Source organism: Nerophis ophidion, linkage group LG10 (genome assembly GCF_033978795.1).
Source record: "Nerophis ophidion isolate RoL-2023_Sa linkage group LG10, RoL_Noph_v1.0, whole genome shotgun sequence".
NCBI classification, from domain to species: Eukaryota; Metazoa; Chordata; class Actinopteri; order Syngnathiformes; family Syngnathidae; genus Nerophis; species Nerophis ophidion.
This window is the reverse complement of record NC_084620.1, coordinates 3,523,505-3,540,480: the sequence shown is the minus strand read 5'-3', so window position 1 is coordinate 3,540,480 and position 16,976 is coordinate 3,523,505. Positions and strand designations below refer to the sequence as shown.

Genomic DNA, 16,976 nt, shown 5'->3' with positions numbered 1-16,976 from the left:
GGTGGCAATAAATACTAAAAAAAGTTGAGGAATGCTCATCAAACACTCATTTTTGAACATCCCACAGGCTAATTGGGAACAGGTGGGTGCCATGATTGGCTATAAAAACAGCTTCCCAAAAAATGCTCAGTCTTTCACAAGAAAGGATGGGGCGAGGTACACCCCTTTGTCCACAACTGTGTGAGCAAATAGTCAAACAGTTTAAGAACAATGTTTTTCAAAGTGCAATTGAAAGAAAGTTTGGGATTTCAACATCTACGCTCCATAATATCATCAAAAGGTTCAGAGAATCTGGAGAAATCACTCCACGTAAGCGGCATGGCCGGAAACCAACATTGAATGACCGGGATCTTCGATCCCTCAGACGACACCTTATCAAAAATCGACATCAATCTCTAAAGGATATCACCACATGGGCTCAGGAACACTTCAAAAGACCACTGTCACTAAATACAGTTTGTCGCTACATCTGTATGTGCAAGTTGAAGCTCTACTATGCAAAGCGACAGCCATTTATCAACAACATCCAGAAAAGCCGCCCGTTTCTCTGGCCCGAGATCATCTAAGATGGACTGATGCAACGTGGAAAAGTTTTCTATGGTCTGATGAGTCAACATTTCAAATTGTTTTTGGAAATATTCGACATCGTAACATCCGGACCAAAGGGGAAACGAACCATCCAGACTGTTATCGACGCAAAGTTGAAAAGCCAGCATCTGTGATGGTATGGGGGTGTATTAGTGCCCAAGGCATGGGTAACTTACACATCTGTGAAGGCACCATTAATGCTGAAAGGTACATACAGGTTTTGGAACAACATATGCTGCCATCTAAGCGCCGTCTTTTTCACGGACGCCCCTGTTTATTTCAGCAAGACAATGCCGAGCAATAGTCAGCATGTGTTACAACAGCGTGGTTTCGTAGTAAAAGAGTGCGGGTACTTTCCTGGCCCGCCTGCAGTCCAGACCTGTCTCCCATGGAAAATGTGTGGCGCATTATGAAGCGTAAAATACGACAGCGGAGACCCCGGACTGTTGAACGACTGAAGCTCTACATAAAACAAGAATGGGAAAGAATTCCACTTTCAAAGCTTCAAGAATTAGTTTCTTCAGTTCCCAAACGTCTATTGAGTGTTGTTAAAAGAAAAGGTGATGTAACACAGTGGTGAACATGCCCTTTCCCAACTACTTTGGCACGTGTTGCAGCCATGAAAGTTAATTATTATTTGCAAAAAAAAAAAAACAAAGTTTATGAGTTTGAACATCAATTATCTTGTCTTTGTAGCGCATTCGATTTGCAAATCATTGTATTGCGTTTATATTTACATCCAACACAATTTCCCAACTCATATGGAAACGGGGTGTGTAGATGACTCTTGTGTGATATTTTTTTAGTAAGCCCTTAAAAATAACAGACCTCACTTGTCATTTGATTGATGATCTTTCATTAGTATGTTTTCAATTGGCCCTTGAAAACAACAGCTCACACCAATTATACTATAGATGATCTTTGATTAGTTATTTTCAGTAGGCTCCTAAAAACGAAATCGCTAATCACATTTTAGATGACCTTTGGTGATGTTTTTTTAGTAAGCCCTTAAAAATAACAGACCTCACCTGTCATTTGATTGATGATCTTTGATTAGTATGTTTTCAATTGGCCCTTGAAAACAACAGCCCACACCAATTATACTATAGATGATCTTTGATCAGTTATTTTCAGTAGGCTCCTAAAAACTAAATCGCTAATCACATTTTAGATGACCTTTGGTGATGTTTTTTAGTAAGCCCTTTAAAATAACAGACCTCACCTGTTGTCTGATTGATGATCTTTGATTAGTGTTTTAGCAGTTAGACTTTAAAAACAGCAGTGCGCTCCCATCACATAGGGGATCTTTGACTAGCTTTTTTTCTCTTTTCTTGCTAGGCTCAAACCACTACGGCATCGCCGGCTACTATGCCATGCAAGCGCTGAAAGAAGACATGATCGTGAGTGGGGAAAAAATGTCTTAAAACAAGCAACAGTACTTAATTCTAAATGTGATGACTCCAACGCAGGGTATGTCTTTCACCAACACGTCCCCCCTGGTGGTCCCCACGCGTGGTAAAGATGTGAGGAAATTAAAAGGCCGATACACGTTAATACACTGCGATATATTTTTCGAGCGAATGAAAAAATGTATCGTTGTTTTCAGTGCACTTTAGGCACCAACCCCATCAGTGTGGCAGCTCCTTCTAAAAATGGAGATAACTTTGTTCTGGACATGGCCACCTCAGCCGTGGCCCTCGGAAAGGTAAGTGCACTCTCGCTGGTCTACCTGTTTTCGGGGGCCACTGTGAGGTCATTGTTTCTATGTGTGTGTCCACAGGTGGAGCTCAACGACCGCCGTGGCGACAGTATCCCCGAGGGCTGGGGGTGTGACCCCCAGGGCAAGCTCACCACTAACCCCAAAGAAGTTCTGAACGGAGGAGGCTTGGTTCCCATCGGAGGCAGTGAGGCCACAGGTCAGCGTTAAAACTCTCATCCTGTAACATTTGCCTTTTTGCTAGCATTAGATTAGAATAGATCAGATTAGATAGTACTTTATTTATTCCTTCAGGAGAGTTCCTTCAGGAAAATTAAAATTTTCAGCACAATCCCATTCAAGATCAGACAAACATTACAGGGAGACAGAACAGGATCGCTGACGGGTCTGCCGGCTTCCAGCGCCCCTTACAAAAAAGGTGAGATACAGGTAAACAAGTGGGGGGGAGGGGAAATAGAAGATTAAAATAAAATAAAAACTAAAAAATCGGTCTAAGCCTGGGCCCTGGAGAGGGGGTCCAGACTGAGGCCAAGGGGGGAAAAAAAACAACATAGTACACATGCCTCTTACATGTGTGTAAGAGGGAAACATCAAACATCAAAGAAGACAAAGGACATTAAAGCAGTGCATACAACCAGCCACTTCTACATTAGATAGATAGTACTTTATTTATTCCGTCAGGAGAGTTCCTTCAGGAAAATTACAATTTTCAGCACAATCCCATTCAAGATCCGACAAACATTACAGGGAGACAGAACAGGATCGCTGACGGGTCTGCCGGCTTCCAGCGCCCCTTACAAAAAAGATGACATACAGGTAAACAGGGGGAGACGGGGGGGATGGGAGAAAAAAATAGAAGATTAAAATAAAATAAAAAAAATCGGTCTTAGCCTAGGCCCTGGAGTGGGGGTGCAGACTGAGGCCAAGGGAAAAAACCCAAAAAAAAAACCAACTCATAGCCATAGTACACATCCCTCTTCCATGTGTGTAAGAGGGAAACATCAAACATCAAAGAACACAGAGGACATTAAAGACATTAAAGCAGCAGATACAAGCAGACACTTCTACATACACACATGAATAAAAAGTAAAAGAAACATATCCACTGTGGTGGCCTCTGCGGTGTTCCACGCCATCGTCTGCTGTGGAGGAGGGAGCATGGCCAGAGACAGGAGCAGACCCAACAAAGCAACCAAGACAGCCGACTCCACTCTCGGCCAGTGTCCAGTCCGCATGGATGAGCGAAGATACGTCCAAGGTGACTGAGGTGTCCGACACCTGCTCACCCAGTCAAGACACCGCGAAGACTCTCGGTCCCAGCGCTCAGTGCTAGCTCCGCAGCCCTGTCCCCTCATCCGCATCTCCTCCAGTACATCCAAACAGACTCTGGTGTGGCAGAGACCCAGCAGCTGGTCTCCATGGCCAAAAGGCTCCCGGGAGGCAGATCCAGAAGTCCACAAAAAGCACCACAGAGGTCACGAAAGTGCCACGCCTTGTCACACATTCCAAACGGGTCCCGGACCAAAAGGCAAAAAAATATAACAACACATGAAAAGGATGACACAAGAGCACAAATTATTGAAGTTTTGAAGGCAGGTGTATCTAATGATGTGTCCAGCAACCTGAATTGTCATTTTTGGGGGGTTTTACAGGAGGGTACAAAGGTTACGGTCTGGGAATGATGGTGGAAATCTTCTGTGGTATCCTGTCGGGAGCCAAGTACAGCAAACACATCCGTACCTGGAAAGTGACTGACAAGGTTGCAGACCTGGTAAGTTCCTTTTAAATATTCCAGATCAGGGGCGCTCACACTTTTTCTGCAGGTGAGCTACTTTTCAATTGACCAAGTCGAGGAGATCTACCTCATTCATATTAATAATTTATATTGATTTATTTATGAAAGAGACATTTTTGTTAACAAGTTAATGGTGTTTAATGATAATACAAGCATGTTTAACACACATAGATTCCTTTCTTTCATGAAGACAAGAATATAAGTTGGTGTATTACCTGATTCTGATGACTTGCATTGATTGGAATCAGACAGTGGTGCTGATAACGTCCGCATTTTCAAATGGAGGGGAAAAAAAAGTCCTCCTTTCTGTCCAATACCACATGAAAGTGGTTGGATTTGGCATCTCATTTGTCCAACTTGCATACTCCTTTTTAAACACTTTGTTATGAGAGTAGCATATGTGTGTGGCCCTTTAATGTCTGGCAGCAGGTGAGTGACGTCAGTGAGTGTGCGGGTGGGCAAGCAAGTGAGAAAGCGGTCGCTGAGGGCGGGGGAGAAATACATTGGCATCAAACTCCGTAGCTTGCTAGCTTGTGCACGCTAGCTTTCTGAGACTCTTTATTTTGTTCAAAATGAAGCAGGTCTTTTATGGTGAAGACAGGAACTGTGCAGTCGGTCTTCAGAGTTTTGACAGTAGGTACGGCCTAAGAGTCTTTAGAAATAAAAAGTGTTTCACTCCGTCCCGTCAGTGATTTTTTTTCTTAGTAATGAGCTCGCAGCAGCCAGCGTCATCTCACAAGATCCTCGGGTGCCGAGAATGTCAAACAACTGACGAAAGTGAAGTCTTGGTGAAGATTGATGATTGCTCATTTTTATGTCTATTTTTTGAATGCCTGGCTTGCGATCGACTGACACACCCTCCGAGATCGACCAGTAGCTCGCGATCGACGTAATGCCCACCCCTGATCCAGAGTATTTAAAAAAAAAAGTTGTAGTGACTTGTAAATTCTCTCTCTGCTCAAAGTGCTCAGGGGGTCGGGGAGTGAGCTTTACGCAACACACGAACTATTGCACATCAACACAAACTGGCATTTGTTACTTAAAAATTATTTTTTACACCACCAACAGGGGGCGCCTGAGTGCATGTATTCGTGTTGCGACTGAAAGTCAAGTTGGCGTCATGTTGCATCACCGCTGTTTGTGTAGGGCTGGTGAACTCCTCCAAATTATCGTGTGTGTGTGTTTGCAGGGTCAGTGTTTCGTGGCAATCAACCCAGAGAACTTCGCTCCGGAGTTCACTGACCGAATGGCGGACCTTCTGGCCATTCAAAGAGGACTGGACCCTGTGAGTGCTGTGCCATGTAACAAATGTTGTTGTTTTTTAAATCCATCTTTTATACTTATAACTCTTTTGGAAAAAAACCTGAACAAATATTCAATAAGAAGACACAATGAGGGTGTCCCAAGCTGATACTGATATTGGATATTGTCTGATACTAGCAAAAAAAAAATAAAAGTGGCTTGCATGCATTATCTCCAATATAATGTCCGATACAAGCACGTCCACTTGTGCACAGCTGGACAGCCAGTTAACATCCAAATGTCTACCAATAGGTATTTTTTTCGTATTATAGTCAAGTCATTTACAAAAGTCAAACATGGCAGGCTATAGACTTTTAGAAGCTAGCAGCTACACAACTAAGCACACAATAGCATACAGACTAGACATACATGTTCTAAATGAACAATGTTGCAATCTAAAACAGCACATTTGTTATTATAAACACGTGTCAAAAAATTACCTACACATATGGCTCCAAGGCAGAAAAGCGTATTAGGAAGTATCCAGTAACAAACGTGTCCACGTCATTCAATTTACTGCGCTGTGATCTTAATGTAAATAATTATTGTGACCACTAGGCATCGCCAAAAAACAAACACAAATCTGTCATAAAGGGAGTGGTTTTCCTAGCTACTAGAGATGTGCGGATAGACAATTATATCATCCGCAACCGCATCACCGGAGTCGTCATCCACCCGCTGTCCACCCGAACCAACATTAAAACCGAACCGCATCCGCCCGCTGAAATACATCAGAGGTTGTCCGCCTTTACCACTCGCGGAGCTATTTAAACCCATTTCACAGAGTAATGAAGACAATTGGAGCCGCTAACGTTCTCGCGAATTTACAATTGGAGTTCATCCTGATGACAAGAATATGGGCGTGCTGTGAAGCCATTGCCTTAGACACCTTCAACAACATGTACGAACCGATTGTTAGTCCGGCAACATGTTGTGTGCAGCTTCCGCAATCACACGTACAAGATTGAAAGGCATACTGGGTGATACAGAGTACACTGATGGTTGTGATATAAACAACTTTAACACTTACTAATATGCGCCACGCTGTGAAGCCACACCAAACAAGATTGACAAACACATTTCTGTAGAACATCCTCACAGTAACACAACATAAACGCAACACAACAAATACCCAGAATCATTTGTATCCGTGAATATATTTTACAACCCCGTGCCCCCAACCCTGCCCACCTTACCGACGCACGGGGGGGCGGGGGGGTGGCAGTGGCTGGGTTTGCTGCTAGCGGGGTGTATAAAATAGTCAGGAATTGTCATGGGTACAAAGGATTCTGGGTATTTGTTGTGTTGCGTTTATGTTGTATTACTGTGAGGATGTTTTCCCGAAATGTGTTAGTCAATCTTGTTTGGTGTGGCTTCACAGCGTGGCGCATATTACTAAGAGTGTTAAACTTGTTTATATCACAACCATTAGTGTACTCTGTGTCACCAAGTATGCCTTGCAGTCGTGTGCGTGTTGCAGCGGAAGCCACACACAACATGATGCTGAATTGGCAAGCAGATCGTACATGTTGTAGTAGGCGACTAAGTCAATGGCTTCATAGCACGCACTAATACTTATTATCTGAGTTACTACCGACAGTCATTCAGGAGAATATTTGCGTCTCCTATTGACTTCTTCGCTTTGAGACACGGGTCTTAAATGGCTCTTTGAATGGCAAAGGATACCGATCCCAGAACCATGTATATCAAATGTTTCCGGATGATTCAACCGCCACCCGCCCGAATCTAATTAAAATCTATTTTTTCGTCATGTCACCCGCCCGACCCGCGGTTTATCCGCAAACCGCGCATCTCTACTACCTACCATTAGGGTTGTATTCAGAGTACTGGTATTTTTGTTGTTACCGGTTCCTAATTGGGTCGGTCCAGGAAGAGCTCAAGATTCCGGACAAATGACACGGGTATCGGTATTTTTTTAATCCAACTTACTGACGTACTGTAATTATGACACACGGTCACAGTCAGGTTAGGTGTCGCTGCTATGCATTAAAACGGCCAAAATCTGATAATCATCTTGAAAAATCCAAAATAAAGAAGCATCACCACACAAAAGTTTTTACCACAACAATATTTCCTCCTCAAAAGTAATGCACGTTAATAAAGAGTTTGGAGTAAGCGTGCTTTACTCATGACCGCCCATACCGTTCTTAATCAACCGTCCTTTTAGCAATCCAGTAATCAACAGGCCAATAATATTAATCCACTCAGAAAAGTGAAACATTTAAAAAACATAATATTCTTTAAAGTTTCTTCCAAGCAACAAAGAATCCGCTGACACGTCACTCCATCGCGCCGCGTTTGAATGATGGCATCAAAACACCTTACTTAACATGCTGGGTGATTGTTTTATTTACATGATATATTTCGTATGATAAATCATGTAAAAGGTACCATTGATCTCTGAGTAATTTTACATGATTAAACCTGCACACTACAAAAAATTCAAAGTATGTACTGATGTCAGTATCAATACTCGGAAGTTAAAAAAAAAAAAAAAGTTGTATCGGGAAACCCCTCATTCAAGCTATTAAGAGGGCATCTTTGCATACAATCGGAATATTCAATTGATATCTTAAAGTCCTACTGAAAGCCACTACTAGCCACCACGCAGTCTGATAGTTTATATATCAATGATGAAATATTAACATTGCAACACATGCCAATACGGCCGCTTTAGTTTACTAAATTGCAATTTTAAATTTCGCGCCAAAGTATCCTGCTGACACGTCGCGGTATGATGACGTGTGCGCGTGACGTCACGCATTCTAGAGAATATTTTGTTCCAGCACCGTTCCCAGCTATAAGTCATCTGTTTTCATCGCATAATTCCATAGTATTCTGGACATCTATGTTGTTGAATCTTTTGCAATTTGTTCAATGAATAATGGAGACGTCAAAGAAGAAAGCTGTAGGTGGGAAGCGACACAAACATTGTTTACATTCCCGATAGATGACGGTGAAGCTTTACTATGGAACAGAGCGGTCAAGCGGACACGGTTGGATTGGACCACACACACAAAGTACAGTGTATTATGCAGCGATCATTTCAAAAGATCGTGTTTCGAAGAGGGTCCCTTGCGAAGGGCAGAGATGGACATTGCCCCCACCCGTCGACTGGTGCTGAAGAAAGGTGCGGGGCCGACCTTCAGGTTGTACAGGTACGACCATATATTCTCACTAAAACACTAGTAACACAATAAGCAGATAAGGGGTTTTCCAGAATTATCCTAGTAAATTTGTCTAATAACATCTGAATCGCTCCCACTGTACAGTCTTTTTTTATTATTTCTTCTAGTCCTTCACTCTCACTTTACTCATCCACGAATCTTTCATCCTCGCTCAAATTAATGGGGAAATCGTCGCTTTCTCGGTCCGAATCGCTCTCGCTGCTGGTGGCCATGATTGTAAACAATGTTCAGATGTGAGGAGCTCCACAACCCGTGACGTCACGCACATATCGTCTGCTACTTCCGGTACAGACAAGGCTTTTTTATCAGCACCAAAAATTGCAAACTTTATCATCGATGTTCTCTACTAAATCCTTTCATCAAAAATATGGCAATATCGCGAAATGATGAAGTATGACACATAGAATGGAGCTGCTATCCCCGTTTAAATAAGAACATCTCATTTCAGTAGGCCTTTAAAAAAAGGGTTGTAGTATTTCAACACTTTTTCTTTTGCAGTATGACTCCTAAAGAAGACAACAATACTAACTTGTTTTTTTTTGTGTGCTGCAGGCTGAACCTGGCGCTTCCGTTCTGACCGCAGGAGATCCAGAGAGGGCCAACATCTCCAAGTGTGAGAAGATGGGCGGTATCCCCTACCACATCAACGTCGTTAACTACATGGTAGGACAACTCCCCCAGGGATCAATAAAGTACTTTCTATTCTATTCTATTCTATTGGAACTCATATAATTCTGCCTAGCAACAAGTGGCCGTTGCTTGGCAGAATACATGGGGCATATTAATACAGTGCTTCTCAACCTTTTTTCAGTGATGTACCCCCTGTGAACATTTTTTTAATTCAAGTACCCCCTAATCAGAGCAAGAAATTTGGTTGGAAAAAAAGAGACAAAGAAGTAAAATACAGCACTATGTCATCAGTTTCTGATTTATTAAATTGTATGACATTGTGGTCTTTCTTGAACTATTTGGAAAAAAAGATATAAAGATAACTAAAAACTTGTTGAAAAATAAACAAGTAATTCAATAATAAATAAAAATGTGTACACATAGAGGTAATCATCAACTTAAAGTGTCCTCTTTGGGGATTGTAATAGAGATCCATCTGAACTTAATTATTTCACAAAAAAAGAAATCTTTAACATCAATATTTATGGAACATGTCCACAAAAATCTAACTGTAAACACCGAATATTGTATTGTTGTATTTCTTTTCACAGTTTATGAACTTACATTCATATTTTGTTGAAGTATTATTCAATAAATACATTTATAAAGGATTTTTGAATTGTTATTATTTTTAGAATATTTTTGAAAAATCTCACGTACCCCTTGGCATACCTTCAAGTATCCCCAGGGGTACGTGTACCCCCATTTGAGAACCACTGTATTAATAAACAATACAACAAAAAAGAGTTTGTGTACATTAGTCACCCCTGCTAGATAGACTGTTTCTTTGACCTCTATGGGCTGAGGTCTTGGCTGCCCCACACAATGAATAACCAACACAAAAATTATTTTTGTGAGTGCTCAGAGAGTATGGGGTACCGGACTGTCTTATTGTGGCAGTCCGCTCCCTGTATGATCAGTGTCAGAACATAGTCCGCTCCCTGTATGATCAGTGTCAGAACATAGTCCACTCCCTGTATGATCAGTGCCAGAACATAGTCCGCTCCCTGTATGATCAGTGTCAGAACATAGTCCACTCCCTGTATGATCAGTGTCAGAACATAGTCCACTCCCTGTATGATCAGTGTCAGAGCTTGGTCCGCATTGCCGGCAGTAAGTCGGACGTGTTTCCGGTGAGGGTTGGACTCCACCAAGGCTGTCCTTTGTCACCCATTCTGTTCATAACTTTTATGGACAGAATTTCTAGGCGCAGTCAAGGCGTTGAGGGGTTCCGGTTTGGTGGCCACGGGATTAGGTCTCTGCTTTTTGCAGATGATGTGGTCCTGATGGCTTCATCTGGCCGGGGTCTTCAGCTCTCGCTGGATCGGTTCGCAGCCAAGTGTGAAGGGACCGGAATGAGAATCAGCACCTCCAAGTCCGAGTCCATGGTTCTCGCCCGGAAAAGGGTGGAGTGCCATCTCCGGGTTGGGGAGGAAACCCTGCCCCAAGTGGAAGAGTTCAAGTACCTAGGAGTCTTGTTCACGAGTGGGGGAAGAGTGGATCGTGAGATCGACAGGCGGATCGGTGCGGCGTCTTCAGTAATGCGGACGTTGTATCGATCCGTTGTGGTGAAGAAGGAGCTGAGCCGGAAGGCAAAGCTCTCAATTTACCGGTCGATCTACGTTCCCATCCTCACCTATGGTCATGAGCTTTGGGTCATGACCGGAAGGATAAGATCACGGGTACAAGCGGCCCAAATGAGTTTCCTCCGCCTTAGAGATAGGGTGAGAAGCTCTGCCATCCGGGAGGAACTCAAAGTAAAGCCGCTGCTCCTCCAAATCGAGAGGAGCCTGATGAGGTGGTTCGGGCTTCTGGTCAGGATGCCACCCGAACGCCTCCCTAGGGAGGTGTTTAGGGCACGTCCAACTGGTAGGAGGCCACGGGCAAGACCCAGGACACGTTGGGAAGACTATGTCTCCCGGCTGGCCTGGGAACGCCTCGGGATCCCCCAGGAAGAGCTGGACGAAGTGGCTGGAGAGAGGGAAGTCTGGGTTTCCCTACTTAGGCTGTTGCCCCCGCGACCCGACCTCGGATAAGCGGAAGATGATGGATGGATGGAAAAAGAATTTAAATGAAATCAGTATTACAAACATTTTTAATAGAAAGAACTTAGTTTATTTGAAAGAATAATCTTTTTTTTTTACATTTGTATTAATAAACCTTACCAGTCAAATCCATGCATGGGCACCCCAAATTACAAGCAAGTGTGTTAAATGTGTTATAACATTATTGTTTTACAGTAGGGCTGTTAAAATTAACATGTTGTTTGATAAAAAATAAAAATAAAATAAAAATGTTTAATAAACCTGTTTAGTTTGTATTAAATTATGTGTTGGAGCTCTAAACGTGATGAATATAGCTAAAAATAGAAATAATATCTAATCATAATTCATCCCTGTGAATATTCTGATGGAACATTTTAATCATTAGTCAGCTCGAATTGGACATGATTTGACTGAAGCAGCAACAGCACCACCTCCTGGATGAAGTGTGGCACTGCTCAAATGTAACAATCTCGAAATGACCATCAAAAATGTTTATTTGAAGTAATTTTTTGACTGGTGTGTTTTAATTTTATTTCTCCCCAGAATGAATGCGCCAAGAAAATCAATGTCAGCCCTCTACTGCCGTGTGACAAAGTGGTCTCCGAGTAGTGAGGCCTTCATGACCTTCTGAACTCCTGCGTGGTGGAAGCCTGCCGGAAAAACTGCAATACGTACAGCGACCAAATGAAACATTTAAGGAACACACGTGCTTTCTGCTCTTTTTGTCCGTAAGATCTTTCAAACGGTGCTTTTTAAAGACCAAGCACGTTGCTTTTTTTCAACCAATGCAGTAAAAGAAAAGGATTTGTGAATATACAGTGACAATTAGTCATTAGAAGTTTGAAGACAAAAAATATTTTTAATTAGAATTCAGAACTGGTTTTATGTAGTTTTTATATATAAAGTCCTGCGTGTTGTTGCAAACAATACTTCAAGTGCCTTATTGCAAATAAAGCCCAGTTTCCTAAAGTTTTGTATCCTTTCAGTAAACAAAACCAGTACACCATCAATGCTTATTTTTTATAAGATTGAATTCAACTAAGGAGGTCATACTGAAATGTGAGGCTTAACCACTAGATCAGGGGTCGGGAACCTTTTTGGCTGAGAGAGCCAAGAAGCCAAATATTTTAAAATGTATTTCCGTAAGAGCCATATAATATTTTTTTTAACACTGAACACAACTAAAGTAAGTAAGTAAGTAAGACCAACATTTCTAGAGTATAATAGGTCTCTTGTTCTTTGTAATACCAACATTCTGAAGCTAACTGTAGAAGGGGCGTGGCCTGCGGGCCTGCAGCGAAGCGGGGTGTTGCCACGATCAGCCTCGAAATCAGCGACAGGTGCATAGATGGCCCACCTGGGCCTTGTTATCTAATCACCTGTCGCTCTGTTATAAGCAGCAGCCAGGAGGAGAGATGGGTTAGGAGCTGGAGCTGGAGCCAGAGCGCGAGCGAGAATGAAAGAGAAAAAGACAATTGCTGGAAAGTAACTGAGAGACTTATTGAAAAATAAAAAAATATTGTAACCCTGAAACAGGCTCTCATGTCGGTGCTTGGTGGTCTGAAGAACCCCCAGGAGGGTAAGCCACACACTAACCAATAATAAATAACTTCTTACCATTAACGCAACTTCTTGAACAGGTGCGGTAGAAAACGGATGGATGGATTAAAAATGCATGAGAATGTTTTATATTTTGAACATTATTTTCAACACTGTGATTATAAGTGGGATTATTCATTACTTATCGTGTTAAGCAAAGTCAGCTCAGATTTATCCGAGAGCCAGATGCAGTCATCAAAAGAGCCACATCTGGCTCTAGAGCCATAGGTTCCCTAATCCTGCTCTAGATGAAGACAAAGTATGGTGGAGCCTTGCGATTCACCACACGGTGACAAAACGACTACACAATCTTTGGGCTGTCTTCGACTAGAGCAGTGGTTCTTAACCTGGGTTCGATCGAACCCTAGGGTTTCGGTGAGTCGACCTAAGGGGTTCGCCCGAGGTCCAAACACACCCGACTCTTCGTGTAAATACAAACTTCTCCCTGTTGGCATATTGCGGATACGGCAACAGCTGATTGATTTGCAGGTGTGTCATTTGCTGTGAGTTTATGCACTGTCTTAGTTTTGTTGTTTGAACAAGGTGATGTTCATGCACGCTTCATTTTGTGCACCAGTAAAAAAAATATGGTAATACTTTAGTATAGGGAACATATTCACCATTAATTAGTTGCTTATTAACATGCAAATTAGTAACATATTTGCTCTTAACTAGTCATTAGGTACTAATTATTGCCTTATGCGGCATGGCCTTATTATAACCCCAACCCTATAACCTTAACCAAATAACTCTAAATTAAGTCTTTATTACTTAGAATATGTTCCCTTAGTGTCCAAAAACCTCTAAAAAAAAAATTCTTTGATACTAAGAATATGTTCTACATATCAATCAATCAATTAATGTTTACTTATATAGCCCTAAATCACTAGTGTCTCAAAGGGCTGCACAAACCACCACGACATCCTCGGTAGGCCCACATAAGGGCAAGGAAAACTCACCCAGTGGGACGTCGGTGACAATATGGTACAATACAATCGGCAAGATAGGATGCAGCTAGACCGTGTAGTATTTTATACGTAAGTAGTAAAACCTTAAAGTCACATCTTAAGTGCACAGGAAGCCAGTGCAGGTGAGCCAGTATAGGTATATATGTATGTATATATGTATATAAAGGTATATACAGTATAGGTATATATGTATGTATATATGTATATAAAGGTATATACAGTACAGGTATATATGTATGTATATATGTATATAAAGGTATATACAGTATAGGTATATATGTATGTATATATGTATATAAAGGTATATACAGTATAGGTATATATGTATGTATATATGTATATAAAGGTATATACAGTATAGGTATATATGTATGTATATATGTATATAAAGGTATATACAGTATAGGTATATATGTATGTATATATGTATATAAAGGTATATACAGTATAGGTATATATGTATGTATATATGTATATAAAGGTATATACAGTATAGGTATATATGTATGTATATATGTATATAAAGGTATATACAGTATAGGTATATATGTATGTATATATGTATATAAAGGTATATACAGTATAGGTATATATGTATGTATATATGTATATAAAGGTATATACAGTATAGGTATATATGTATGTATATATGTATATAAAGGTATATACAGTATAGGTATATATGTATGTATATATGTATATAAAGGTATATACAGTATAGGTATATATGTATGTATATATGTATATAAAGGTATATACAGTATAGGTATATATGTATGTATATATGTATATAAAGGTATATACAGTATAGGTATATATGTATGTATATATGTATATAAAGGTATATACAGTATAGGTATATATGTATGTATATATGTATATAAAGGTATATACAGTATAGGTATATATGTATGTATATATGTATATAAAGGTATATACAGTATAGGTATATATGTATGTATATATGTATATAAAGGTATATACAGTATAGGTATATATGTATGTATATATGTATATAAAGGTATATACAGTATAGGTATATATGTATGTATATATGTATATAAAGGTATATACAGTATAGGTATATATGTATGTATATATGTATATAAAGGTATATACAGTATAGGTATATATGTATGTATATATGTATATAAAGGTATATACAGTACAGGTGTAATATGATCAAACTTTCTTGTTCTTGTCAAAAGTCTAGCAGCCGCATTTTGTAACAACTGTAATCTTTTAATGCTAGACATACTAAAGTGTTATCAAAAACACACAACTTTGTCTTGAATTTGAAAAAAAACGTTTGCTTTTTCACTAAAGAAGGGTTCACTGAATGTGCATATGAAACTGGTGGGGTTCGGTACCTCCAACAAGGTTAAGAACTACTGGACTAGAGCAAGGTTGTCAAACGTACAGCCTGCGAACAGGTTTTATCCGACCCGCGGGATGAGTTTGCTAAGTATAAAAATGAGCTGGAATTTTTGAATGAAGGAACCTGTTGTTCTAAATGTGTCCACTAGATGTCGCAATAACAATTATTTGTATCTTTGTAGATTATGCTACATATGTTAAAAAAAAAAAAAAATAAACCACATGTTGGTGCAGTGGTTCTCAACCTTTTTTCAGTGATGTACCCCCTGTGAACATTTTTGTTAATTCAAGTACCCCCTAATCAGAGCAAAGCATTTTTGGTTGAAAAAAAGAGATAAAGAAGTAAAATACAGCACTATGTCATCAGTTTCTGATTCATTAAATTGTATAACAGTGCAAAATATTGCTCATTTGTAGTGGTCTTTTTTGAACTATTTGGAAAAAAAACAACTAAAAACTTGTTGAAAAATAAACAAGTGATTCAATTATAAATAAAGATTTCTACACAGAAGTAATCATCAACTTAAACAGCCCTCTTTGGGGATTGTAATAGAGATCCATCTGGATTCATGAACTTAATTCTAAACATTTCTTCACAAAAAAAAAAAAAAAAATCATCACCATCAATATTTACAGAACATGTCCACCAAAAAATCTAGCTGTCAACACCGAATATTGCATTGTTGCATTTCTTTTCACAGTTTATGAACTTACATTCATATTTTGTTGAAGTATTATTCAATAAATATATTTATAAAATATTTTTGAATTGTTGCTATTTTTTAGAATATTTTTGAAAAATCTCACATACCCCTTGGCATACCTTCAAGTACCCCCAGGGGTACAAACAACATAAATAACCTTATCCTGATAAATTGAAAATGAACATCAATGAGTTGACTGATGGACATTATCACATGATTTATTCAGAAGGTATTAATAGTGACGAACAAAGATAAAATACTACTAACCACAACATTTAAGTGTAAAAAAACAAAAAACATTGTGATTTGTACATATTCAGAATGTGCATGTACTATTTTTTTAAAGAAAGAACAATCTGAAGGTGTCTTTATTTTTAAGTTATCGTGCAGGGATTTTACCAGTCCGGCCCACTTGGGAGTACATTTTTCTCCATGTGGCCCCCGATCCAAAATGAGTTTGACACCCCTTGACTACAGTTTTCATAGGCCAGCGTGATTCGTTCGATTTTGCCTGCTGTTGACCATCAGTCCTTTTATATTTGGTAAATCAGTCGACTATGAGCAAAAGTTTTCTAGTATGCTAGTATGTATGTGAGCATGAAGACAGTTGTGTGATTCAGTGGTTCTCAAATGGGGGTACGCGTACCCCTGGGGGTACTTGGAGGTATGCCAAGGAGCGCGTGACATTTTTTTTAAATATTCGAAAAATAGCAACAATTCAAAAATCCTTTATAAATATATTTATTGAATAATACTTCAACAAAATATGAATCTAAGTTCATAAACTGTGAAAAGAAATACAACAATGCAATATTCAGTGTTGACAGACAGATTTTTTGTGGACATGTTCCATAAATATTGATGTTAAAGATGTCTTTTTTTGTGAAGAAATGTTTAGAATTAAGTTGATGAATCCAGATGGATCTCTATTACAATCCCCAAAGAGGGCTCTTTAAGTTGATGATTACTTCTATGTGTAGAAATCTTTATTTATGATGGAATC

At 39.8% G+C, this 16,976-nt stretch overlaps 1 protein-coding gene across 1 annotated transcript in view; it reads left to right on the top strand.

The window, feature by feature from the left end:
* Positions 1-12,294, top strand: part of LOC133560010 (uncharacterized oxidoreductase YjmC-like) — a 31,209-nt gene extending 18,915 nt beyond the window's left edge. The window contains exons 4-11 of the mRNA XM_061912051.1: positions 1,927-1,988; positions 2,058-2,111; positions 2,195-2,293; positions 2,369-2,504; positions 3,958-4,076; positions 5,290-5,385; positions 9,164-9,274; positions 11,869-12,294. Of these exons, the coding sequence (XP_061768035.1) occupies positions 1,927-1,988; positions 2,058-2,111; positions 2,195-2,293; positions 2,369-2,504; positions 3,958-4,076; positions 5,290-5,385; positions 9,164-9,274; positions 11,869-11,934 (743 nt within the window). The 3' untranslated portion in view covers positions 11,935-12,294. The remainder of the gene's footprint in view (positions 1-1,926; positions 1,989-2,057; positions 2,112-2,194; positions 2,294-2,368; positions 2,505-3,957; positions 4,077-5,289; positions 5,386-9,163; positions 9,275-11,868) is intronic.
* Positions 12,295-16,976: the final 4,682 nt, after the last annotated feature.